Source organism: Mus musculus, chromosome 3, assembly GCF_000001635.26.
Source record: "Mus musculus strain C57BL/6J chromosome 3, GRCm38.p6 C57BL/6J".
Classification (NCBI taxonomy): Eukaryota; Metazoa; Chordata; class Mammalia; order Rodentia; family Muridae; genus Mus; species Mus musculus.
In genome coordinates this window covers 53,611,623-53,637,130 of record NC_000069.6, presented here as the reverse complement: position 1 = coordinate 53,637,130, position 25,508 = coordinate 53,611,623, and the positions used below count along the sequence as shown (strand labels likewise).

At 43.1% G+C, this 25,508-nt stretch overlaps 1 protein-coding gene across 3 annotated transcripts in view; it reads left to right on the top strand.

The window, feature by feature from the left end:
* The window catches only part of Frem2 (Fras1 related extracellular matrix protein 2), a 144,656-nt gene that overhangs the window by 21,463 nt on the left and 97,685 nt on the right, over nt 1-25,508 (top strand). Inside the window, exon 3 of one of the 3 annotated variants that reach the window (XM_006501462.4) lies at nt 16,480-24,544. The exons of 1 other annotated variant lie outside the window; for it this stretch is intronic. In XM_006501462.4, coding sequence (XP_006501525.1) covers nt 16,480-16,571 — 92 coding nt within the window. In that variant the 3' untranslated portion in view covers nt 16,572-24,544. Of the gene's footprint in view, nt 1-5,681; nt 7,365-16,479; nt 24,545-25,508 lie in introns of those variants that run through there. One more of the 3 variants, XM_006501461.4, reaches the window with a different exon arrangement.

Genomic DNA, 25,508 nt, shown 5'->3' with positions numbered 1-25,508 from the left:
AAGCCACAGGTGAAGGAACAGCCCTTCATTTTTATGCAAGGACCGATTAAACAGTACCGCAAGCGAAGCTTCTGTCGCAGTTTCCCGTGGAAGCTTGGCAGTCTGTGAGAACATTCGCCTATCCTAGTTTTACTTTAAATCCCCACGGCACCAACATGGATTCCTGGCTAAGGCTCCACATTTGTAAGCACTCGGAACCAACCACTGCGAAGAGTGACTTGAAATCTTCAAGTGGGATGTCCTTAAGATCGGAAGAACCCCAATTTATAGAGTTCTTGTTACTATCCTTAAAGAGGCATTTTTAAAGGGGAAAAGGGGATCTTGATGTAATTATGTGAACAACTTAAAATTTAAAGAGAAATAAGCATTTTCTACATCACTGAAATTTTAAAACCAGAGCATAATTTGAGCAAGTTCTTTTCTAGCCAGAAACTTCACCCCAAACTTTTATTTTGAGGGGATATGAGAAATAGAAAGCTGTCATCATACAAAATATGCACAAGACTTATCAGAATGATGTTGGTTTTTGTTGCTGTTCTTTTTTTAAGTTAATTTGTTGTTGTTATTCTTTGTTTTAAGTTTCAAGATCTCAGGCTCTGATTGGAGATGGTCGTGGGGGAGACTGGGGGACTCTGGGGAAGGGGTCAGATTCATGGCCTCCTCCGTGCTTGGCAAGGGTTCTACCACTGGGTTGCGTCTCCCTAGAATCTTTTTTGATGAGCCTTAGTCTAGGTTACATGATCTCGTGGCTTGATAAGCAAGGTAAGAGCAGTATTACTTTCATTCTTTATGACACTGGTTTGGGTTTGTCAGTTCCTCCTCCAAGTTCTCTTCTGTCCTGGGCATTCAGGGTAGTTTGGCTCCGCCCACCATTCTTGGCTTTGGAACTGAGCAGCAGACATAGTATTAATCTGTGTTGGCTACTACAGTGTGCCTGGTCCACAGCCAGACCATTTTCTTTCTGTTGTTGATGCTGTCTTTGAATATGCTTTCTGGTGGCTGAAGTCTCATCCACCCAGATCGTTAATTCATGAGCCATGGAAAGATATAAATAGCACCTTGAGATAGGAGAGGAAGTCACATGGCCATTTCTGTCTATGAGGCGTCAGTTAAGGTCAAGGCTTTCAAGTTGTCATTCAACATCTGACAAATTAAATGCTCAGATACAAAAGGGTCATGGGAACTTCTTCCTTCTGGACACAAGGAGCAAGAGTTTTGACTTGAAGCTGGCTGTCCCGTAAGGCTGGAGGCAAAGTAATTACCGATAATTAGCTTGAATTTAAAGTAATGGCTGAAAATTATAAATAGGTACAAAGTGTACAGGACAAATGAGGAGTATAAGTAGAAACATAAAAAAAAAAATCAGCCTGCCACTGAGCTGAGAGGGGAAGAAAGCATTCTGGACAATAAAGCCAATTGCTAATAGCAGAAGCAGAGGAAGGGTGGCCAGCCAGAGCCTTAGCTACAGGACTGAAGCAGTGCCAGGCACGGATAAAAATGCTTTAAATGTGGACACAATACAAGCTCTGCTAGAGGGCAGATCTTTGGGAGGCTATTGGCTACTGTGGCTAATGTTTGTAGGCCCTTGTTTATTCTTTGGGAAGTTCAAAAATAGTTAAAGTCACCAACTGTCTGTCTCTGGTGTGCCGCTACTCAAGGCGTGGCTCTAAAAACACCCCAGCTCAGCATCCATGAAAGAAGTCACTCTTCAGGTACAACAGTGCAAGCCAAATATTTTATCAGCCATCTTTACACTCATCCCCAAAGTCCATCCCATATTAACACATGTTTGGCTTTCTTGCAGGTAGCGTTTTACTTAAATTGGGAAACCTTTGGCAGAGGTTTGAATCCCTCCCTATAGAGTCTTAACATGGATCCATATTTATATCTAAAAGAAATAATATTGACCTTTAAAAGCTAAGTAAATCTTTCCTTCACAGGTAATCAAAATATTATAATATCAAACCAAATATTTATCTGTAGCACATGCTCTAAAACTCAAGGCTGTCTTGTAAGTGTATTCTTTGTGGCTGAGAGAAAGGGGAGGCTGTTTTCCGTGGCCAAGTTTGTGGCTGTAATTAGTATTGTTCTGTACTTTGTTGAGCCAAAGAAATGTAATCAAGAAACTAAGTATGATATAGGAGAATGGTCAGAGTTTCTGTGGGTAAACTTGTTTGCTATAAAGAGTCTTTACTCATTTATTTATTGAGTTAGTCAACAAATACCCAGGATGTTTCAAGTGTTTACTGGATTTGGGGAACCAATAATAAATATATAAATAGAAATATATATTATATAGCATAAATATATAAATACAAATAAATATGTTGACAGTCTTTGACCTTAGGTCTATCCCAAGTATAAAGCAGCAGACAGAACATTCGGGAGTTTATGAGGTAGAAATGCAACTCTAGAGACAGAGGCAAGGCCTCTCTGCAAGGAGATGCTTAAACTTAGGCTTGGGATGAAACGAAGCTACTGCAGGAAGAAAAGGGAGAAAGGAAAACGTGTAGACGTCTGAGGTCTGGTGTTTAGCTCAGCAGAAGAGAGCTCAAGAACAAAGCATGGGAGAGGAGACAGACAGACAGACAGACAGACAGACAGACAGACAGAGAGGGAGAGAGGGTGCGCGTGCGTGCACTGAGACTATGCCAGCAAGCCTGACCACAGACCATGGTGCACAGCCTGTGTATTAGGTACAGTCATTTTAAAACAAGGGAGTAACATGTTCCAATTTGCGCTGTAGGAGGCAGGGCTTCCAGCTGCAGAGAACTAATACCAGCGCAACAGCGTGAGCCTGGTAGGCTGAGGCATGAGACTCACGTGACCTGAAGTGGAGCGGGCCAAGCATGCCAGCGCACACCTTGAATTCCAGCAGTTGGAAAATGGGGGCAAAGGAATCTCTGAGTTTGAGGCCAGCTTGATCTGCATAGTGAGTTCCGGGATAGGCAGTGCTACAAAGTAAGATCACATCTCAAAAGAAGACATAGGGAGAAAAGGATAGCTTTCCCACAAGTTTGAGTTCTAAACGCATAACCTCTTGCTAGTTCATTGTAGAGGAAGGAAGGAGTTGAGATGCGGGAATAATTCGGGGCTTCACGGCCCATGGAGAAGGACAGTAGTGCAGGGAGGGACTGGAGGGCCTGATACCGAGATGGGGATGAAGCCCAGGCGATTTGACTTACTCTGAGAAGTCTTGACTCTTTTTTTAAGTGTGGGTTCAGGAAAGCTAGCCTTTCATTCTACCCCTTTGCTCTATCTCACTGCCAAAGTGGGAGCTGTGACAAATGCTGCCACGAACCTCTGCATCACTGGAGACCTGACTCGGAGCCAAGCATCTTAACTTGGCTGGTCTCAGTTGCAGTTGTAAAGGGGGAAGTGGGAGGCTAGAATAGCGAGCCGCTAGCGGGATTCTTTTGAAGACTGCGTAGAAAAATGCGCTGAAAGTTTGCCATTCATACATCTCAGTTCCCAGGATGCTGTTGTCTAGCTGTGGTCCCTTCCCAGAGGACTTAGGGGCTTCTGCCTTCTTTCTCTCCTTCCTCTCTTCCCCACTACCTTCTCCCCTCTCTTGGTAGTTATGGTTTTGTTTGTTGAGAAAGGTCTTATTAAGGAGCCTCCAGTGGACATAAACTCCTGGTCCAGCTGCCTCAGCCTCCCTAGTGCTGGCGAGTGTGGCCACCCAGAATGTCGCCTTTATTCCTTAAGCTCCTACGTGTGTCTCTGCTTCTGGGCTTTCCGTGTTTCCTTCTCTTTTGGCTTCCCCTCTGCCTTTCCCATGGCAACAGTCTGTACAGTTTGACTGACAGGCTTTGACTGACAGGCAGAGGATCTGCAGACATGACAATTAGAAAGGCGCTGAACTTTTCTTCCATGTAGAGTGAAACTTACAAATTACTTCAAAACCACTTTGCAGGTTGTCAGTGGCTTAACTAAGATTGTCATGAGGAATTTCCCCCATCTTTAAATAACAGATAGATATCTCTCGAGCTCTGCTAGCTTGTATGATTTCTCCTTTCCAGCACCTGGACTATACATTTTATAGGACTGAAGGTTAAAGATGGTGACTTGATTTTGCTAAAACTAGAACTCCTAAAACAACTGTATTTAGCAAATATCCGGTAATAGAGTAGCTTTATATGGAAATTTCTGGAACCAAGGCTGAAAACACTCATAACATTCTATATTCAGGTCTTCAAATCACTTAAATGTACTTCATGTACATTTAAATTACCTAATTGCATTATGTATATATATATATATATATACACACACACACACACATTTATATGTATACACACACACACAATACACACACACACACACACACACCACCTAATTGTGCTTCTTCAAATATACATATATATTAACACACACACAAAATTTACCTTGCTGTGCTTCATATATACGTACATATGTATACACAAACACACACACGTAGAGAGAGAGACTGCTGTAGCCACCATAGTGATAGATATTAGTGAGTATTGTAAAGAAAAGGCCACTTGAATAAATGTGCTATTGAGGATATTAATAACCGTAAACAGTGAGAAGACCGTAGCCTAGGAATTTTCTTCTAAGGTTATTGAAAAGTGAGTGTCATGTACCTTTCGACGTACAAGAGCCAAATGTTGCCTCTGGGGCAATGTATAATATTTTAATTAACACTGAAATCTCTATTTTCTTGAGATATTAGAGGAAGACTTTCTAGTACTTAAACTCTTGTAATCCTGAGGGTTTTGTAAGTAAAGACTGGGTGACAACTCAATTCTACTTATGGCTACATTGATAAAGTTTGCCTTCTACGTATGAAAGCCATGTGTCTCTGAAATCCCAGTGGGGTCAAAGGGACAAAGGGACATACTTAATTTTCATTGCAAATAAGGAAAAATAAGATTTACTGAGCTTGAACTTGGTGAAAATATGACGAACGCATAAAACACACGCACATGAAGAAAGCCGCCTTGATTTTGTCCTTTCTACACACATGCAGACTGATCTCTGTAGTTGTTGTTGTTTGTAATTTTTTGAGACAGGGTTTCATTGTGTGGCACTATCTCTGTAGATCAGGCAGACTTCGACTGCTCTTGTGTGCTGAGATCAAAGGTGTGCGCTACCATAGCTAGGCCTTGCCTGATTTCTCAATGTTCACTTCCTGAGGGCTAAAATATTTATGTAGAGGAGAAAGAAATCTTTATCCTTGGCACTCAGTCCTTGATCAGATACTGTAAATTTACTAAAATTATTGATTGGTTACTTTGTCTCTGACTTAGTAATAGTGATGATGTTAATGGTGATGATGATGGTGGTGATGATGATGGTGATGATGGTGATGATGATAATGAAAACACTTGTCACGTGGCAGTATATAAGCAACCCCTTAATGTTAAGGAAACATTTAATACTAAGGAAACTGAGGTGCACCTTCAGTTGATTTACATTTAGGATCCTAACAATGTTGCCAGGAGAACTCTTCAGAATGAATTATTCAGTTCTACCTAATTACCATTTAATACAAAGTATAGACTAGTTTTAGCATCATTCCAACAAAGACGCTAAAAGAGAATGAGAGATAATTACACTGCTATGTTTAGTTTTTTATTTTAAGTAGTCCTTTGTTCTTCGCGTTAAGTTTGATCTAAGCTTGGAAAATGACACCCTTCATGCTCTCTTGGCCACAGTTCTCTTTGTCCCACTCTGGCGACATTCCTTCAGACTGAGGGCAGAGGCGCTCGCTCGTCACTCCTGTGCTGGCTGCTTGAGCAGAGGAGGTCATCCTGTCATCTTGGTAATGCCACCTGCTCCGGCTCACTCGGCTCAGGCCGGGGTGGGTTGTGGGGCACACTGCAAGAGTGTTTCACGGACTGTCCCTGAGAGCCACTTCAGAAACTGAACAGGTGGCCGTGAGACTGCTCAGAGGACTTTAGAAATCCACAAGGCAGGAGAGAGCCGTTTTGGTTTTCATAATTCTCTTCCCTTGGTGCCGACATGGCTGAAAACCGAGGCCATTGTATTGAGGGTATAAGACATGTTAAGCTGCATCTAAGACATTGTTTTCTCAAACCTTTTCTTGCTGTCTGGACTTCACCGCCATTTTAGTGCACTGTCCAAAGCCACGCAGTTCCTGGATCCAGACAGTTTTACTTCCCTTTTGGATTTCTGATCAGCTGTGTTTCCACGGATACAGCTTCCATTATGAGCATTTTGAACTTTTAGTAACACAGCAGATGTAAACTGCTTCAAATAGTGACTGGTACAAAGGAGCTGTCTGAATGCTCTCGAGTTCCTTCTGTACTATAGGGCAGTGTTTGTGAAGGTGGGGGAGTTTTATCTCAATTTTACTGATAGCTCTACCGTTCCTAAGAGGTGCTTAGTTTATTTAATAAATATTTCTCCAGTAAGTGCACACATTTCTTCTAATAGATCTTTTGTCATGTTGCTGTCCTTCTGACCTAGAAATAAGACCTGGCCTCTATGGTTTCTAAAGATACCCATGCCAGCTTTTGAATATTTAGGAAAAATATTTTCTTCCTTTACTCTTGGGCAATTTTCTCAAGTATAAATTAGATTTTTCTTTTCGTTACTTTTCTTTTTAATTTTTGTTTGAGAATCCATTCCTTTTTATCTTATGTGTATGGCTGTTTTGTGTGCATAAATGCCTGTGCACTGTATGTATGTATGGGTGCCAGTGTTGGGCACCGGATCCTCTGGCTGTCTGGAAGAGCAGAGCTAGTGTGCCTAACCACTGAGCCACCCCTCCCTGCTTTCACTTTATATCTCCGACTGACCATTTAGTAGGCAATGTGTATATTCCAGACTCTTCTCCTTGGAGAACAAATAAATTTACACGCTAGTTCTGACTAAGCAGTAAGAGTGCTGACTGGGGATGTGTGCTGTGGTGAGCTCGCAGCACTGAGCCTTGCTTCCTTCCTGCATGCTCTATGTGAGGCTCAGCCCAGGCTGCAGGCTTCCATACTCACTCCTTCCTCATCCCCAGGAAGACATTGCATCCCTCTGATGTGCCACATCTGAATTTGTACTGCAACACTATTTTAAAACGCTCATTCATATGATGATACATTCACTTATATAATCGTTTAAGTCATCAAGCCAGTTGTAAGATGGATATTTATACAGATATAAATGCATATGTATATGCATACATATGCCCACTAAAAGTACATACATATGCCCACTAAAAGTTGTAATTTGTACAGTTCTATTACAATGTATAAGATAGTTATAATATACTATGTATACATCGTAATATATACATTTTATACATATACATTATAATGCGATTGTTAAAATGCTATGAGCATATCATTTGCAAGTGCACCTCAAATTATACTGGTAATGTGAAAGCCATTTGTTTTGATGTGTCCTTTTATTTAAAGCATTTCACAAGTTAAAAAACACCCTCCCTGTGCCAAAACTCTCCTTTTCCTTTTGTTATGATGCCACCCTCACAGAGGCGTTATTAAGTGGCCAGTAGTCTCAAGGGGTAAGAAACTGCTTTTACTGACAATGGTCTCCCTTGACATGGGGCTAGGTCCATTCTCAGCTCTCCTCAGCAATTTCATGCAAACTCTTTCTAATTCACAAAACAGGAGAGGTTTTCACACAGCCAGTATTTGTATTTTTTTTAATTTATTTATTACATATTTATTTAGTACACTGTAGCTGTCTTCAGACACACCAGAAGAGGGTGTCAGATCTCATTACAGATGGTTGTGAGCCACCATGTGGTTGCTGGGATTTGAACTCTGGACCTTCGGAAGAGCAGTCGGGTGCTCTTACCCACTGAGCCTTCTCACCAGCCCCAGTATTTGTATTTATGGAAGAAGTCGAGATGGAACTCACTATCCACAGCTAATAAACTGGAAGCGTGGATGGTTGTAAACCACCATGTGGGTGCTGGGAATTGAACCCAGGTCCTCTGGAAGCCTGCTCTTCACTACTAAGCCATGGCTCCAGCCCCACCTCTGCGTGAACTTTTATGTTATGTCAAGCTGTCTCACTTTTCATGAAAGGGAACTGCTCCTCTGACTTGTATATGTACGGGAAAAAGGACTTGCTGCTCAGTGCCTCAGCATTTATAGGCACTGTGGCTCCTTGAGTTGACTGTTATGATGAGCACATACATATGTTCATCTCAGACAGCACCGAGAACAGAATGCGTTTATGGCCTCGTCCTAATGGATTGCTTTTATCTCCATTTCCCTGCCTCACGTTGACCAAACTGAGGCAGTGAGCAGCCCCTGTATGCCCTTCCCTAACTCTACCTCAGACCACTCTGCACGTGGTAAGAATAAACATGTAGGGGAAATATGAGAGCAAGCGATATTTGAGTGGCACAGGGAGTCTATCGATGGAGCTCAAACAAAGGTCACACTGGCAGAGACTAAGCAGACTGGCAGAGCATCTTGTAGCTGAGATTTCCTTAGTAAACAAGGCCTCTGAATAGTATGTTATCAAGTAAAAGTGTCTAAGAATAAACTCCTTTTAAGTTGTCCACTTTTATAAGTCTCTGTTGATCTTAGATTGATCGCACAGCCATTGTACTCCTTACTGTATGTCTGACCACAGCGAAGACTTTGTATGGGACAGGCTTTGGAAGTGTAGATTGCTCAACCAGGTTCTACCACATCTAGTCCCTCGTCCAGGGTCATGTGGTCACTTTGACTCTTTCTAGCATTTTAATCATTTAATCTCTGTGAGCTACAGTTAGTGAGCTCACCTCTGGCTGTTTGTGTTACACATTGTATAGCATGCTTGCTGTTTTCAATTGAAGAGTGGTATTTGAGGAGAATTCGATCAGCCTGCACCTAGGGCCCCCATCCTCCACACTTTAGGCTAAAGCATTGTTCTGTGCACAGGCATTGTTCAGTCCCAACACAGACCTTTTGTGTCTTCCTACACCTCCCTCTCACACATCCACTCCTGGGCTGTCACAAGAATCCTATCAGGTATCTGTCGTTTCCTGTCATTCCAACATGCCTGGGTACACAGTTACACACTTGTGCACAGGGCAGTTGGAATTACCGTTGTCAAGCATGTTAAAGCTGATTCCTAGGTGGTCTTCAAGAAGGGGCAGGAAGGGGTAGTGACTGAATCTGTGACCCCAGAGTCATTGAGGAAACGTTCAGGTTAAAAGCACGTTAGTCTTCATCTTGGTAACTATGAATATTTTCCCTGAAAAGATCCCCATTTTATCGCCTGAAAGATAACCAATGGGGTTCACTGGACATGTTCTTTTTACAAAACTATATACATACTCATTATAGAAGATAACAAATACATTAGCATAATCTTAATAACTAGGTAAAAATTGCAGTAACATTAGCTATGATTTTTTTTTCCCCTAGAGAGCATGCATTTTAGGCAAAGAGGCCCTATGTAATATATTCTGTCCTAAAGCTGAATTTTCTAATTTCTTGGTACCTTTTGGACATTTTCCTAGATCAAAGAATATAGATCTGGAGGATTTGGTGTGTGTGTGTGTGTGTGTGTGTGTGTGTGATGTGTTGTTGTTGTTTATGTGGTATATATGTGTGGCATGTGGGTGACATATGCTTATGAGTGTGTGGATACCTGTGTCTGCACACACACACACACACACACACACACACACACACACACACACACACACACATGCAGAGAAGGGTGTCTTCTCTCTACCTTACTCCTCTGAATCAGCCGTTTACTTACATTGCTTGGCTAGTGAGCTCCTGGGATCTGCCTATCTATGCAGCCATCCAATGCTGGGGTAACAGGCATGCACAGCCTTGCTTTTTATCTGCATTCTAGAGATTCAAACGCAGGTTTTTCATGCTTGCACAGCAGGTACTACCACCACTGAGCCACCTCCTCGGTCCCCTAAGGATGCTTTTAACAATAAGCTTGTGTTTTACTGTTTAGTTACATTGCACAAGTTATTTAAACAACTGCAAGCATGTTCAAGAAGTCTGCATTTACATAAGAGTGCTTGAATACATTCACCTAATTACTGGGACTAATTATGGCACCTGGCTCTACAGGTGAAAGGTACTTTAAAGCCACTCAAGTCTGTTCTGTCTCCTGTTAATAACAGGTAGAATCCCGCTGCATTCTTGTTTATCAGAGTTGATAAGAACAAGATCCCCTCTGCCATTCCTTCTCTTTATTATTAATAGAAAGAAAGAACAGTTTATAGTGGTCTTTTGACCTTGGAATTCCTGGCGTGCTTATTCAGAGCATCTACCAGCTCCGAAGTCATTTTCTAGCCTCCTGTGATAAGTCCTGTGTAAACAGTGTTGCTCCAGTATGTGCTAATGGCTCAGAGTCTGCTGGGTTTGATTTCTTTTACTGTAAAATATGACACTGAAAAGGTTTCTTTTTAAGAGATAATTCTCAGATGGGATTAGTGGTGCCTGCCATCCCAGCACCTGGGAGGTAGGAGCAGGAGTTCAAGGTCACTCTTAGATACTTAGGGGATTCAAGGGCTACGTAAGATTGTGTCAAGAGAGAAAGGAAGAAAGGAAGGAAGGAAGGAAGAAAGGAAGAAAGAAAGAAAAAAGGAAGGAAGGAAGGAAGAGAGAGAGAGGAAGAAAGAAGAGAAACTGAGGAAAGGAAAGGGGAAGAAGGAGAGAGGGAGAGAGAAAGAATTTTATATTACTAAATATGCACATGTCTCCAGTCTTGAGTCTGAGCACAATCACAAGGTGGGCAGAGTGGAGAGAGACAGGTGCTGCACAGTCAACATTTCCAACAGGGCCAGCTAATCTTCATCCTGACAGTTTAGCTGATCAGTTTTTAGAATATCAGTCAATAGTTCTCATTATCTGCATTTAATATAAGAAGAAATTGAAACTCAGAGGGTTAAGACAAAATTGTCAGGGGTTACAGGAGCAACCCAGAAGTAAAATAAAACAGGTGCTGCCATAGGCAAGGATTTGAGGTCAATTCCTAGACACCCCTCCCCCCAAAAAAGACAAGCAAGCAGTCAAGTTCCTCAGAGTTTATTTATTTATTTCCCGTTGTTATAACACGCTGTCAGGAATAGAGTGACTTAAAACAACATGAAGGTTAGAAGTCCAAGAGGGCTCTAAATACACCATAGTCAAAGTGTGTGGGCATGTGTCCACCTGAAATCTCTATAGGAGAATCCATATTAAAAAGAAAAAAATAGCTAGGCTGGAGAAATGGTTCGGGGGTTACGAGCACGTGCTGTTCTTAAGGTCCCAGGTTTGGCTTCCATCCCTGACGTCAGATAGCCCACAACCCTCTGTCACTCCAGTTCCAGGGGAACTGATACCCTCTTCTGACATTCCTAGGTATTGTGCCCGTGTGGTATACTTGCACACTAACAGACGCAAACACATACACATCCATAAAAACAGAATACCTCTCAAAAGTAAAAAATCCATATTCCTCAAAGCAATCTGCATAGTCAATTCATTTACCCTCAGTATCCTAATGTCATTTTTCAAGACTATAGGGGGAAACCCTTTTCAACTCATAAAATTCACACAGAACCAGACGAGACTAAATGTTCAATGTAATCTTGTACAGAGGATCAAAGCCAGGAACCTCACGTGCCCGATTATCTTGATGGTGATGTGTGCTGACAGGGAACAAAGTGAGGAGAGATGCTGAGATACTGGCCAACGAGAAGACATTTTGGCCAGCAATGGGGCAGCTAACTGAAGCCACCACCCCGGGGAGCTGGGGTACTGTTTACAAACCATACATCAGACAAGGATGCAACGATTCCATAGCAGGAGTCAGATTGTCCGCCTTTCCCAACTCCTGGAGCCTGCTTGCACTCCTTAGGTCACGGCTCCGTTTTCCATCTTTGAATTTCCCTATAACTCCCTGCCTCCGTTTTGCCTTCAAAACACCTTGGGATTCCGTTGGGTTTGTTTGGATAATCTAGAATAACCATTCAACAAATATGGCCACCTTGTTAGCATCCGCAGTTCCATCTACAGCCTTGACTCTCCTGCCATGTAAAATTAGAATTTCACACAATTTTAAGGATTTGAACAGTGATATTCAGGAAAGCCATTATTTTGCCTACCAGTAAGTAAGTAATGAGCTGTATGATGACTGACATTTTAGGTTCTTCACCCCATTGGTAGAATTCAAGGGACAAAAGACTGATCCTTCTACATGAAAATATAGAACCCTACTTAACCTTGTCACGATGCCTGAAAGTTTTGAAGATTTTTTTTTTTAGGTCAATGTGTAAGAATCCAAAAATGGAATTTAAACTTTGAGTGCTCAAGATAAGAGTTATCTGTGGTTTGTTTTAACACGTGTCAGGTTTTAGGAGGGAGAAGTGCAGGGAAAAGGGACAAGCACAGTCTTAGGAAGAGGGAATGCGATGCTGCTGGTTTTCCTTGTGGCTTGCTTGTAACTTAGCCAGAGCTAGCCCAACAGTGGGGCTGTGCCAACAGTGAGTTCCAAACACACACACCTAAGGCAAGCACGGGAATATACACAAAAAACCCCATGACACTTCATATCCTTATTTACCCTGTGTTGTTCAGATTCGATGCTCTAAAGAAAATCACTAGCCTACTCCCGAATATATTTGGATTTATGGCCAGAGATTGACAAGAGGAGCCAATTCAAGTGAACACGTTTTCATTGAATACCTGAATACACACAGCACATTGATGGAAGGTACAAATCACATCCACCTTCTTGAAGATTCTCATTGTGTCTCTCATTGGGTAGATCCTGCCAGAGCAAATGTATATTTATGGCCCGCATTTGAAGAAGGAAAAGGCTAAAGTCCACAATCCCTCCCCAGAAGGAGGAGGGAGACATCAGTCTGCCCAGAGGGTTGGGGTCTAAAAGAAAAAGTTCTTTCTGAAAAATGTACTAATTCTATCCTCGATATAGGTCCTGTACTGCTATGACATTATCAAAAGTTAAAGGGTATAAGAGATGTCTAGTTAGGGGTAGGGACACACACACAAATTGAGGGAGACAAAATCATTTCTAAGCATGAGTTTTTGAAGCTAAGTCACAGTGCTCTTAGAACTTGGGAAACAAGGCCACGAAAAGGAGCAGGTGGAAAACTATGAGTGGGAAACCGTATTCCCAGTTCAGTAGCCTCCTGGAGGAGCTGAGAGCCCCACAGTCACAGGTATGTTTGTGTATGTGATAAACTGATATTTATGACAGAGTGGGTCTATAACTTGTATCAGACCAGTGTCAGAGGAGTGTGTGTGTGTGTGTGTGTGTGTGTGTGTGTGTGTAAGTATATATGTATGTATGTATGTATGTATGTATGTATGTATGTAAGAAAGACAGACTGACAGACAGATGGACAGACAGAGACAAGGTTTGGCTATATAGCCCAAGATGGCCTGGAACTTGTGATCCTCCTGCCTCTGTCTCCCAAATGCTGTGTTTACAAGTGTGCGTTTCATACCTGGCTCAGAAGGCAGTTAACCAGTAAGTTTTATGACAAAATGTCAGCTGCTGCGTGCTCCAGTTCCTGGGAGTGGTCTCCCTCTTGCAAAATACTTTAGCTCCGATGAATTCAGTCCTCCTGATGAAACTTGCCAAATTTCATTTTCATAGCCGTAAATTAAGGAGTACTTGCTCTCACAAGTTGACAGAATAAATGCAAGCTTGCTATCTCACAGCGGGACTGAAGCTATTCCTGTCAGACAAGACATCAGGAGAGATAGTGAGTTTTTATCCTTCTGGGCAGAGCTGAGGGAAAGGAGGAGCTATACTCCGACAGCTCAGAGTCACCCGGAGGCTATAGCTTTGCATATCACAGTACGGTTCTCAGAATCTCAGTGTCTAGTAGCATTGTTCTGGTTTATAACAGACGTTAAGGCTTGGACCTTTGAGCAACACTGAACATTTAGGACGCTGGGTGTAGGGCTGTGAAAGGCAACCTAGTTTCTGGTTGAGCTAGGTTGGAAACCCTGGTGATCCTGCAGGGGATAACCTTGCAAGGAACGGTAGGCATTTTGCCATGTTCCTGACACAAGGTTGCAGCTCTCCATAGGTCTGTGGCCATCAGTCATGTAAGGGCAACACCCCAAGACCCTCCACAGGTAGAGGACATGACCACAGGTCACGTAGCCTCAAAACAGATCTCCATTTTAATGAGGTACCTAAAGGCCTGGAGGCTTAGCCAATAAACTCCCTTTCCCAGACACTCCTCCCTGCAAGAGGTATTTAACCTCTGGCCTGCCCTGAGAAAGTGGGGTATAGTTTTACTCATTGCCACTCTCCACCATGACAATAAATGCCTTAAAACTATGGACTGTCTCTTCTCATCGGGATCCACCATGGGGAGCAATGGAGCAGGTCTTTGCCTAAAGAGCTGGGCCGGCTAGACTCCCACAGAAAGCCTCTTAGTGCTCCCAGCCACGGCCTCCACCGAGCCAAGCTGCCTGCTGAACAAGCCAAGGACTCTCCTCCCCACAGGACCCAGCCTGAGCCCTCCTCTCTTTTCCCCTTCGGCCAGGATTAGAGCTCTCCCGAGGCCCCCACTCCGTTCTCAGCTCTTCTGAGAGATCCAGCAGTGCCTGGGGTGCCCAAGAGTCTGAGAACCTGACAGCCCCGGCCTCAGCGCAGACCTGGGGACCCCCCAGGCTGGCTCCGGCAGTCCCTAGGGCCTTAGACTGTGCTCCTCCACCCCTGGAGCTGGGTCCCGCAACTTCCGGCACTGGCGTGGGATAAGCACAGTCAAAACTCCCACATCCCGCCTCCACCAGTGGCCTGAGCCCTGTGGCAGAGTGGACGAGGGACACCTCAATAACCCAACAGCTAGAGACTATGGAAAACAGAATAGATGCATTTTCCATAATGAAATGGCCATGAGTATTTGTGGGCCAAAGAAGGACACCTTAATTTATATCTTAAATTCCCTTTGAAGGCTAAAGGGTTGGTCTCTAGTGAGGTGCTGCACAGTGGTAGCCATGTTAAGGGTTGTAGGATGTGGGGATATTTTCTAGTCATTGGAAATGTGACCCTAAAGACTTGGCCAAGACCCCAGTGCTCTCTTCTATTACACTGCTCTATCTATTTCATGCTGTTGCACTTCTATACTCATTTCTGGGGCATCAGCACATGCACACGGTACACTTGTATCCATGTGAGCAAACCACTCCTACACATATCATCAAATTTCAAAATAAAAGCATCTAGGGTTGGAGAGATGGCTCAGTGGTCAAGAGCACCCTCTGCTCTTGCAGAAGACCCAGGTTCCGTTCTCAGTAACTTCTTGGTAGCTCAAAACCACTTGTGACTCCAGTCCCAGAATAACCAATGTCCTCTCCTGGCCTCCATAGGTTCCTACAGGCAATGTGGTACACACAGGTGTGCATCCCTGCAGACGCAGATACACAGAGAACAAACAGATGATAAAAGCCATCTGTTATTCTAGTTGCTGGTCCCATGCTGTGGAGGGTCTCACAGTGAAGCCCCCCCGAGAGTCAGGAAACCAGGAGATGATGTGGGCCTGCACCTCTGTTGTGGTTTCTGTGGGAAAAGCAAGGCACAGAAGAGCAGGTTAAAGGTTGGCTACGTGGTCTACAGGCTCCGGGTATAGGACTTGCCTCTTTGTCTGGTCGCTGGCCTTGAGGCAACGTGGGCAGAGAGGGGTGCTGATTCTAGGATGGAGCCTGCTTGTGAAAGGTGTGCCGGCCAGCTCTACAAATTAGCCAATCTCAGCCAGGGCAGTTTCTCCTGAGTTGGCAAGGCTCCAAATGCCTGGAGTTTGGGAATACAGAAGAGAGCCAGTACTGGGACAGAGGTAGATCTGAAATGAAATCTCTCACTGGAGAGATGGGCGGAGATTGAGAGTCTGGGAAAAAAAAGAGGTTTTTGTATTTGTTATTTTGTTTCCTAGAGAATGGAAGACTCACTGGGGTTAGGGGCTGGGGAGCAATTTAGACAAAGAACTAGCAGCTGCCATCTCCATGTCCCACCCTGTTGCCTAAGCCACTCTACTGTATTGTTTTACTTCAGACAGACAGTTGTGGACAGGGAAGACAAAAATATTTACCCACTGGGCGGCAGCTGTTGCTACACATTAATTTGGGGTCTGATGGGTGTCTCCAATGAGTTAAGTGATAGTTCCGTTAATCAGTAGAACACCTGCTAAGCTGCCAGGTATTTTAATTAAAACAGTTGAAATGAAAGGTGGTGATTGTCAGTACTGATGGAGAAAAGACTACTGACTTTAATTAACGTGCAGAAAAAGTATTGTTTTAATTCTCCAAAGCTGACTGGACATAGTTGTTATGCATGCAGTATGCATGACTTCAACTGTACTTAACCAAATATTTTCATCTATTTTAAAAAAAAATCTGAATCATAAATGTTTGGGTTTTAGATCTCAAGTGAAGATCTCATTGCTATTTTGTTTATATGTAAGTAACTCCAAAGTATTACTGTCTTGTTCATTTTAAACACTGTACAATGCAATCACATTCCATATTTGAATGTTTCCTTATATAGATGAAAGATCCCATCCGCTGTGCAAGGGGAAGGGCTGTGTTTCTAACAGAGGCTGGACCCTGGCACCCAGGAGGCTCTCACTGAGTAGCTAGTGAGTGCACGAGCTAGCGCACACCTCACCCACTGATGTGAGAGCAGCCTCACAGCCTCTGACTCACTGGACCGTTCAGCCTCGGAAGACGTCTGCTTTTCCCGCTTTCTTTCTGTTTTGCTTCTGACGATAATATTTTGTCATTTCCTTGGGTAATTTTACTGATGGCAAAAGTAGATCACACTGGAGCCAGAAAGTTAATTTCATTCCCCTCTGATTATAACGGTAAATTATCCCGAGCTTGTCACAGAGTGAGGCTGAAATGGCAGCTGGCTATGAAGCCAGGGTGTCATCCGAACTTCCACACAAGTGCCTGTATCAGATATAAGTGTGCACTTCTTAGATGAAGAAAATGAGAATGGGTAGGCATGGTTAAGCAGCTTTTAAAAAAGGATTGTGTGTGTGTGTCTGTGTGTCTGTGTGTGTATCTGTGTGTCTGTGTATGTCTATGTGTGTCTATCTATGTCTGTATAAAACGAGAACCTGTCTTAAATTTTTTTCTGGGGCTAAAGAGATGGCTCAGTGGTTAAGAGCACTGGCTGGTCTTCCAGAGGAACTGGGTTTAATTCCAAGCACCACAGGGTGGCTCACAACTGTCTATAATTTCAGTTCCTGGGAATCCAATATGGCCTCTATGGGCACCAGGCACATAAGTGGTGCACAGACATGCACACAGGCAAAACACTTATACATACAAAATTATTTTTTCTGCATGTGTGCATATTATATTGCTGTTTTCCTGAATTATTTGACTTATGAGATAATGTCAAGATAAGAGTATGTATGCCTGTGATGGTTTGTCTATGCTCGGCCCAGGGAGTGGCACTATTAGAAGGTGTGGCCCTGTTCGAGAAGGTATGTCACTGTGGGCATGGGCTTAGGAGCCTCATCCTAGCTGCCTGGAAGCCAATATTCTGCTAGCAGCCTTCAAATGAAGATGTAGAACTCTCAGCTCCTCCTGCACCATGCCTGCCTGGATGCTGCCATGCTCCCACCTTGATGATAATGAATTGAAACTCTGAACCTATAAAATTAAATGTTGTCTTTATAAGACTTGCCTTGGTCATGGTGTCTGCTCACAGCAGTAAAACTCAACTAAGTGTAGTGGCTATTCTTGGTTGTCAGCTTGACTATATCTGGAATAAACTACAATCCAGAAGTGGAAGGCTCACTAGTGATCGTAATCTGGAGGCTGGGAGATAGAAGTTTCTGACCTGGATCTTGACATAGAGATGTTAAAACATAGTGGCTATGAATTCCAGAAGATTAAGACAGGGAGATCTCTGAGTTCAAGGTCATCTGGGATTAAAGGCATGGTGGCACACACCTTTAATCTGGGCCACACCTTCTGCTGGAGACCTACATAAGGACATTGGAAGGAAGAAGATTTACTCTCTCTATTCTTCACCTGCTTGCCTCGTGGGACTGAGCAACTGCTAGATCCTTGGACTTCCATTCACAGCTGCTGCTGACCATTGTTGGGAGTTGGACTGCAGACTGTAAGTCATCAACAAAGTCCTTTACTATATAGAGACTACCCATAAGTCCCATGACTCTAGAGAACCCTGACTAATGCACTAAGACAATGCCATTCCTGAGAGGTGGGGCCGGATCACTTTCTAGAAGCAGTGAGATTTATAACTGCAATGGTGTGCTCTAATTTGATTGTCTTATTGCAGCAGCATCAGGCTGTGACCTCAAGTTTAATAATTATCACTAAATCACTGATGTAGCCAGGAACTCGGGCATGGTTCATATCAAGCATCTTAAGCCTGACTAAGACCTACATTTTAATTCTCTCTGAACTTTCTTCAGCACTTACGTCTGAAAAAGCCTGATGGCTAAGACATGAACACCTCGAAGAAATGTCACCTACAGGCCAGGCCTGGGTGTCAGAAGGAATCCGATTTCATCAGCACAGTTCTGTGATTTTGCATTCTATTCCACATCACAGATTAGAGTTGTAAGGAAGCATTCACGTCTACTGGGATACTCTCTTCATTAAAGTTGGGTTTCACACCTAAGGTTCCCAGATTTAAATGATGTGCTAATGGTAACAATTGAGATGGCTCAGCAGGTGAAGATGGTGTATGGTGCCAAGCCAGACAACCCAAGTCTGATCCCCAGAATCTACACGGTGGGGGGGGGGGGGAACTGCAACAAAGAAGAAACTTCAGTCTCTTGGGGTCAAGAAATATTTTTATGAAAAATCACCTTTTCTGGATAGAGCTGACTCCCACGTGTTGTCCTCTGACCTCCACACTTGTGCTGTTGTGTGTATATATTCATACACATGTACATGCACATAAAAATATAAATATCATTAAAATGCATGATGTTCGGCAGACAGTGGTCAGATATGTATTGCCATTTTCTTAGGACTTTGATGAAGTCTGAATGTAGTTCTGTTACCACATGCAAGCTCAACCTTTGTCATCAAACTGTGGTATATGTTCTTTTAAAGAGTGTGTCGAGCATCTAAAATTGTGTTTCACATAAGCCCATGACACGAGAGGAATGGCTGGTCTTACTGAGGTTGTGCAGTAAGCATAAGATAGCCTTATGTTGCTTAACTGTGGATTTAACCAGATATAAATTAATAGAAAGAGCAACTCTTCATTTGAGAAATAGCCTATCCTTGGTGTAATTATTAGTTATTAAGGGTTAAGTGAACCCAGAATGGTCAAAACTCCAGAAGCTAGCAAATTGGTAGAGTAAATAGACCAAGACCTTTCTGTCATGTGTACGGCTTCGATGTGTACGGCTCTCAGTCATGGCTGCGATGTGAAGCGGTCTTTGCTGTAACTACGATTTCCAGTTCTCTTTTAGACCTCCACGGTCTGCATCGAGTGCATTTATTTAAGAAGTAGGGAGGGGTGGATTTGTTAAGATGTGTACTTGTTTTATAAATGATATTTCTTTCTGTTTATGAAGTGATCCTCTTTGCTAACCATCATTCAAAGGTGAAAATTCAAATGGAGCCCAAGACCTTGACAGGGAATGTGAACAGGGTATCTGAGAAGTTCTTAAAGACACTAACATGCTCGATGAGAGATTTCTTGTGGGTTTTTCTTTTTTTCTGTTCTGCTGGTGTGAACCCGTACCCACTTCTGGGAGGAAGGAATGCTGGATTGCTGGAGTGTCTCATTAAGGTCTGGCACTTTTTTGGAAAGACTTGCAAGAAGAACGAGAAAGAATTATATCTGACGTCTTCTTTAGGCAGCTTGCTCCCCCCTCCCACATAACTATTATTTGCACCTCGTGCTTTGAGACACGTTTATAGCTTCACTCAGATAAGATGAAAATGCTTTTATTGAACTGTGATTTGTCATGTGGCCAAGGCTCACCACCTTCATATTGTATGTACAGAAAAGATGGACGATTCGGGAACATCATTGCATATCTCACGCTTTTGAAGCTTTTGAAAACTAGTGGGTTAAGTGTGCAAGAGGGGGAGCTAAGTTTAAATATCTGGAACACACATAAAAGCCGGCATGGCAACATACACCTGTAATCTCAGCATTCCTACAGCGAGATGGGAGGCAGAGACATACGAGTCCCCAAAAGCTCATAGGCCAGCTATCCCGACATACCTACACAGCAGCAAACAGTAGAGAGGTAAAGGCAAAAGGCAAGGTTGCCCTTTGAACTCCACATGTGCTCATGCCTACTTTGGCACATGCGCGTGCACACCCATACCCACAAACACACACAGCTTAATTTTTCTTCACAGTTCTCAACGTGTCTTTGCTTGGAAATATCAGTGTATATACGTGTGCTGGAGGATGATTGCATACTGTCTGGAGGATCCACAGTGTTCTTTATTGCCTTTGAATTCAGAGACAAGACTTAATAACACTTAACCTCAGTCCGTGTTCCAAAAGTTCCCATAAAAGTCTCAAAAAAAAGCACTTAAGGATGTCTGTGACAAGTTTGTGTTAGCTTTTATAAAATGTGTCTGGTGACAGAGCAGAAAAAGAATCTATGCCTAACTGACTTTCCTTAGGAACTGTTATATACATTAAATCAAGGAAATTATGGTGATTAAAGGTGATGTCTTTAAATGTAAATGGTTAAAGACAATTCTCAGATAAATTGGCTTTTAAATGCATATTGTTGGGTGATGGCTGATGTCCATGAACCCAGGAATTTGATGAGTGGGCTAGTTTAACAAAGAGTCTTTTATTATATTATGGGAAAGAATCAGGGTGGAAAAAAATTTATTGTCAAACCAGGCTAGAGAGAGAGAGAGGGAGAGAGAGAGAGAGAGAGAGAGAGAGAGAGAGAGAGCATACTTGACAGAAAACTGACCATGAACTGAAACAGTCCTGAACAGAGTAGTGAACCTACAGTTGATGGATTTTCACCATATCTGGCCACTTCAACTTACCCACATTAACAAGTACAAAATTCAAGTTATTAACACAAAGATGTGGTATCCACCAAGCAATCACTATTTGTCTATAAACACATATGAAGAATTAACATAATCTTCAATGTAAGACCAAAACTAAGAAATTAATTGGAGCCTAAAACAATGTCACTACTGAAAAGTGGCCCAATGAACAGTGAAAGTTTAATAGTTCCTAGAACGCAGAGGACTCTGAACCCTCCACATTTGATGAGTTATGCATCGCTTTGAGGTCGTGGATCATCCTGGACTGTCTTAGGCCACCTCATGTTCTGATGACACACTAGACAGGTGAGAGACAGCAGTGTGGTGTGCACAGGTTCCCTCTGCCTGTAGAACAACATTCTCAAGTAAGCAAGAAGTCCCAGCTTCCCTCAAACCCTGTTAAACAAATGCATCAGGTTTAGGTCTTCACCGTCTTTAAATTTCAACTGAGCATCATGCCCTCTTGAAGGTTAAATAGAGCTGGGTTGACAGACAGGCCAGAGCTTTGTTAATTCTGTTCCTCGTCTCTTCTTAGTTCGACTTTGCTTCTCCATGGATCCTCGTAATCAAACAGATATTACTGCCAATAGTGGAGCAGTTATTAAAAACCTGTGGCTCATCATAACACACACTATGTTCAAAGTGCATTACATGCATAGTTAATAAGGATCTGTTTAATATCTATGGGAGGCTTTCATTAGGCTCTGTGGTGATTCAGTATCAACAAGATGGCACCCCTGTCAAGAAGGTCCTTAGATACACAGCCCTTCTAAATGTCTCTAATGCTCACTGAGAGAAGTGGTGAAGAGCCTTATTGACCAGAGACACGGTGGGTAGAGAACACTGTCACACATGGATCTGAGAACCCCAGGGCTTGGGGGTGGGGTGTTCTTCTGGTTTGGGGTGTCATGCAGGCTTAGGGGGTGTTGTTCTAGCTTGGGGGGTGTCATGTTCTGTTGGGGTGACATGCTAGCTTGGGATATCATGTTGGCTTAAGGGCGTCATGCTGACTTGGGGGGCTTTGTGCTGGCTTGGGGGTGTCATGTTGGGTTGGGCGTATCTTGCTGGCTTAGAAATAGTGAGCATGGTTACTGTGTAGCTGGGAAATTGTGACAATATTTAACCAAAGTTTTAACAACTGTTACCTGGTTGAGGGAACAAAATCAGAGAGGAGCTTTGATGAGGACAATGCGGTAGAAGATTTGATAGGAGCAATACGGTAGGAAATGAATCAGCTTCCATTGTTGCTCCTGAAAGTTTTTCTGTTTGATTGATATCACCACTGTTACACAGAGGATGACAGCAGATGACAAAGAGAGCCTAGCTGCCAGCCAATAAAGAGGACGATGTCTTGAAGGTTGAGACTCAAATGTGGCATCTAAAGAGACACAATGTTCAAAAAAATAGGCTGGGAGCATGACTCAGTCAGTAAAGTGGCCTTGCCATGCAAAGTGAGGATCTCAGCTGGGATTCCCACTACCCAGTTTAAAAGCCATCATGGCTGCAGATGTCTGTGACCTCAGAATTGGGAGAGTTTCAGGGCTCACTGACCAGCCAGTCTAGCTGAAGGAGGGAACTCTACATTGAGTGAGAGAACCTGTCTCAACCAATAACGTAGAGGGCAATCAAGAAAGACTTGCTACGTTGATCTCTGGCCTCCACAGACATGCATACCCACCCCCCCACACACACACACACAGTCCACACACTACCGTGTATACACACACATACCCATATCTACATTCACACACAAAAAGACAAGAGATGGAAGGGAGATCCACTTTCTAAGAGGCACCATGGAATACAAAAAGACACCAATGCCCATCACTTGATCTGTGGTGAGCATCCTGTCCCAGAGGTCTTTGGGGCAGTGTTCCCTTGGGTGATCGGGAGTATCAGTGAAGGCACTAACAAGGCTCCGTGTGTATGCTTTTGCCAGCCATGGGAAAACTCAGTAATTTTCCAGAAACCACACTTAACCTTTGCTCTCTGCAACAACTTGGTTCTTTTGTCAAAAAGTTTCTTGTAATCTACCTGCTAAAATGAGTTCCCTATGTGTACTGGCTAGTTTTGTGTCAACTTGACACAGCTGGAGTTATCACAGAGAAAGGAGCTTCAGTTGAGGAAATGCCTCCATGAAACCCAGCTGTAAGGCATTTTCTCAATTAGTGATCAAGGGGAAAAGGCCCCTTGTGGGTGGGACCATCTCTGGGCTGGTAGTCTTGGTTCTATAAGAGAGCAGGCTGAACAAGCCAGAGGAAGCAAGCCAGTAAGGAACATCCCTCCATGGCCTCTGCATCAGCTCCTGCTTCCTGACCTGTTTGAGTTCCAGTCCTGACTTCCTTGGTGATGAACAGCAGTATGGAATTGTAAGCCGAATAAACCCTTTCTTCCCTAACTTGCTTCTTGGTCATGATATTTGTGCAGGAATAGAAACCCTGACTAAGACACTATCCACCATCGGAAGGTGTTAGGAAAGCATTAAAGTAAAAAGTTGTTAAGAGTCATTAGCTCATTTGTCCACAGCAAGTGGCATGACTGAAGAAGTATAATTATAGAGATAGATATAGATGATAGAGGGGGGGGAGATGATAGATAGATAGATAGATAGATAGATAGATAGATAGATAGAGATAGATAGATGATAGATAGATAGATAAATAGAGGTAGATGATAGATAGATATAGAGACAGATATACATATAGACATACATAGAGCTAGATAGCCAGATATGCAAACATACATATACACATATACATATAAAGATAGATAGCTCATATTCCTTTCCTTTGTTTTACTGTTTTAAAATGTTATTCTTTAACTATTAGGTGTTGTGTGGTAAAATGGTTTAGTGAGTAAAATCACCTGCTTGAGTTTGATCCCCAGGACCCACACAGTGGAGGGAAAGTGTCAGCTCCCCATGAATTCTGACTTCCATGTTCAAATCAATCCCCACACATTGTCCTCTTCCCTACATGTGTGCACACACATACACACAATAAGTAAATAAATAGATGAGACACTGTTGACTTTTCTAACTGGAAACCTAAGTTGTGTGTTACACAGAATGTCTTATGTCTTATATTAAAGTGTTTTTAATGTCCAATTATTGGTTTAAAAAAATAGTCTTTTTCCCTCGAGCCAACAAAACCAAACTAGTTACCAGACTAAAGCTGTGGAAACCCAGTAAATGGACTGACTGTGTAAGTTAATTTACCGCAAAGCAGTGGTTCACACTAGGGAGAAGACCCACATCAATTATGTTCCTAGGAGAAGCCATGCAAGGGGCACATCAGACAAGATGACTTGGTTTCCAGGAGGCGGCCATGTTTTGTTTTGTTTCGTGGCGTGTGCAGGCAGAGGCCTTAGGACACTTTGACATCTTGCTCTTCCCACCACCTTATTTCTCTACAGCAGGGTCTTCCTCTGAACCTGGGCTAAGCCATTGACTAGAAAGCCTCAATGACCCTCCTGTCCCCACCTCTCTCCCAGAAAGGGTGGGACTTCCTGACATCTGTGCAGCCACACCCAGATTTTGTAGGGGTCCTGGGGATTCCAACGCAAGCCCTCACGCTTGCTCAGCAAATGCTCCTGTGCACTAAGCTATCTCCCCAGTCCCTTAAAGAGGCTTCATCTTGAAAACAGTGTTACCCTATTTCACTGTTTCTAGCAATGATGTGTGCTCACGTTTCACAGGAGGCATACACATTGGGCCTGATTGGAAGCATGGGAGAGTTGAACTATGTTTTTCAACTACAAGGTTTTGGTGTAGCTTTGGCTATCTTGGAACTCACTCTGTAGACCAGGCTGGAGTTGATCCCACAGAGGCCTGCCTCTGCCTCCCAAGTGCTGGGATTAAAGATGTGGATCACCACTGCCCAGCTGGCTATAAAGTATTTGGTCTTTGGGCACAGTGTGAGTGATGACTCGCAGATCCCTAGGAGTCTCTCTTCACAGTCAAAGCTTTGTTGAGGGCCTCAGGTAGATTTTCATTGGTAGGTAACTAATGATGTATGCCTTTATTTGAATGGTACAGCTATTCCAGTATCAATCAGCAATCCTTTAAATATAGTAGTGGATTAATAGTAAAGAACATTTTATTTACAGCAAATAAAAATCTTAGGGAGAATAACACTGCACATATTTAGAAGTAGCTACAGACCGGTGCTAGGGAACCTTAGGGCTCAGATCCGACTCTGTTTCATCTAGTCCTCGGTCACGTGGATTGACACCTTCTGAGAGAGGCACCCTCATTACCTTCCCTCCTGTGACGATTTCAATCTTCACACTGAACTTAGCTATTTAGAAATGAGAGTCACCTTCATGCATATGCCAGTGTCACCCTAGTGTGTCTCAAGCCTTATAAACGTTCCCTTACTTTAGAAGTCACAGGGCTGGAGGAGGACGACCGGCCAGAGACCCAGAGCAACAGTATATCCAGTGGTGTCTCTGGTTGCAAGGGAGGAAATACCTGTGCCCTCTGATGCGCCTCTCTGATTATAGCTATGACAGGGATAACCACTCCTCTGTCATTTCATTTTC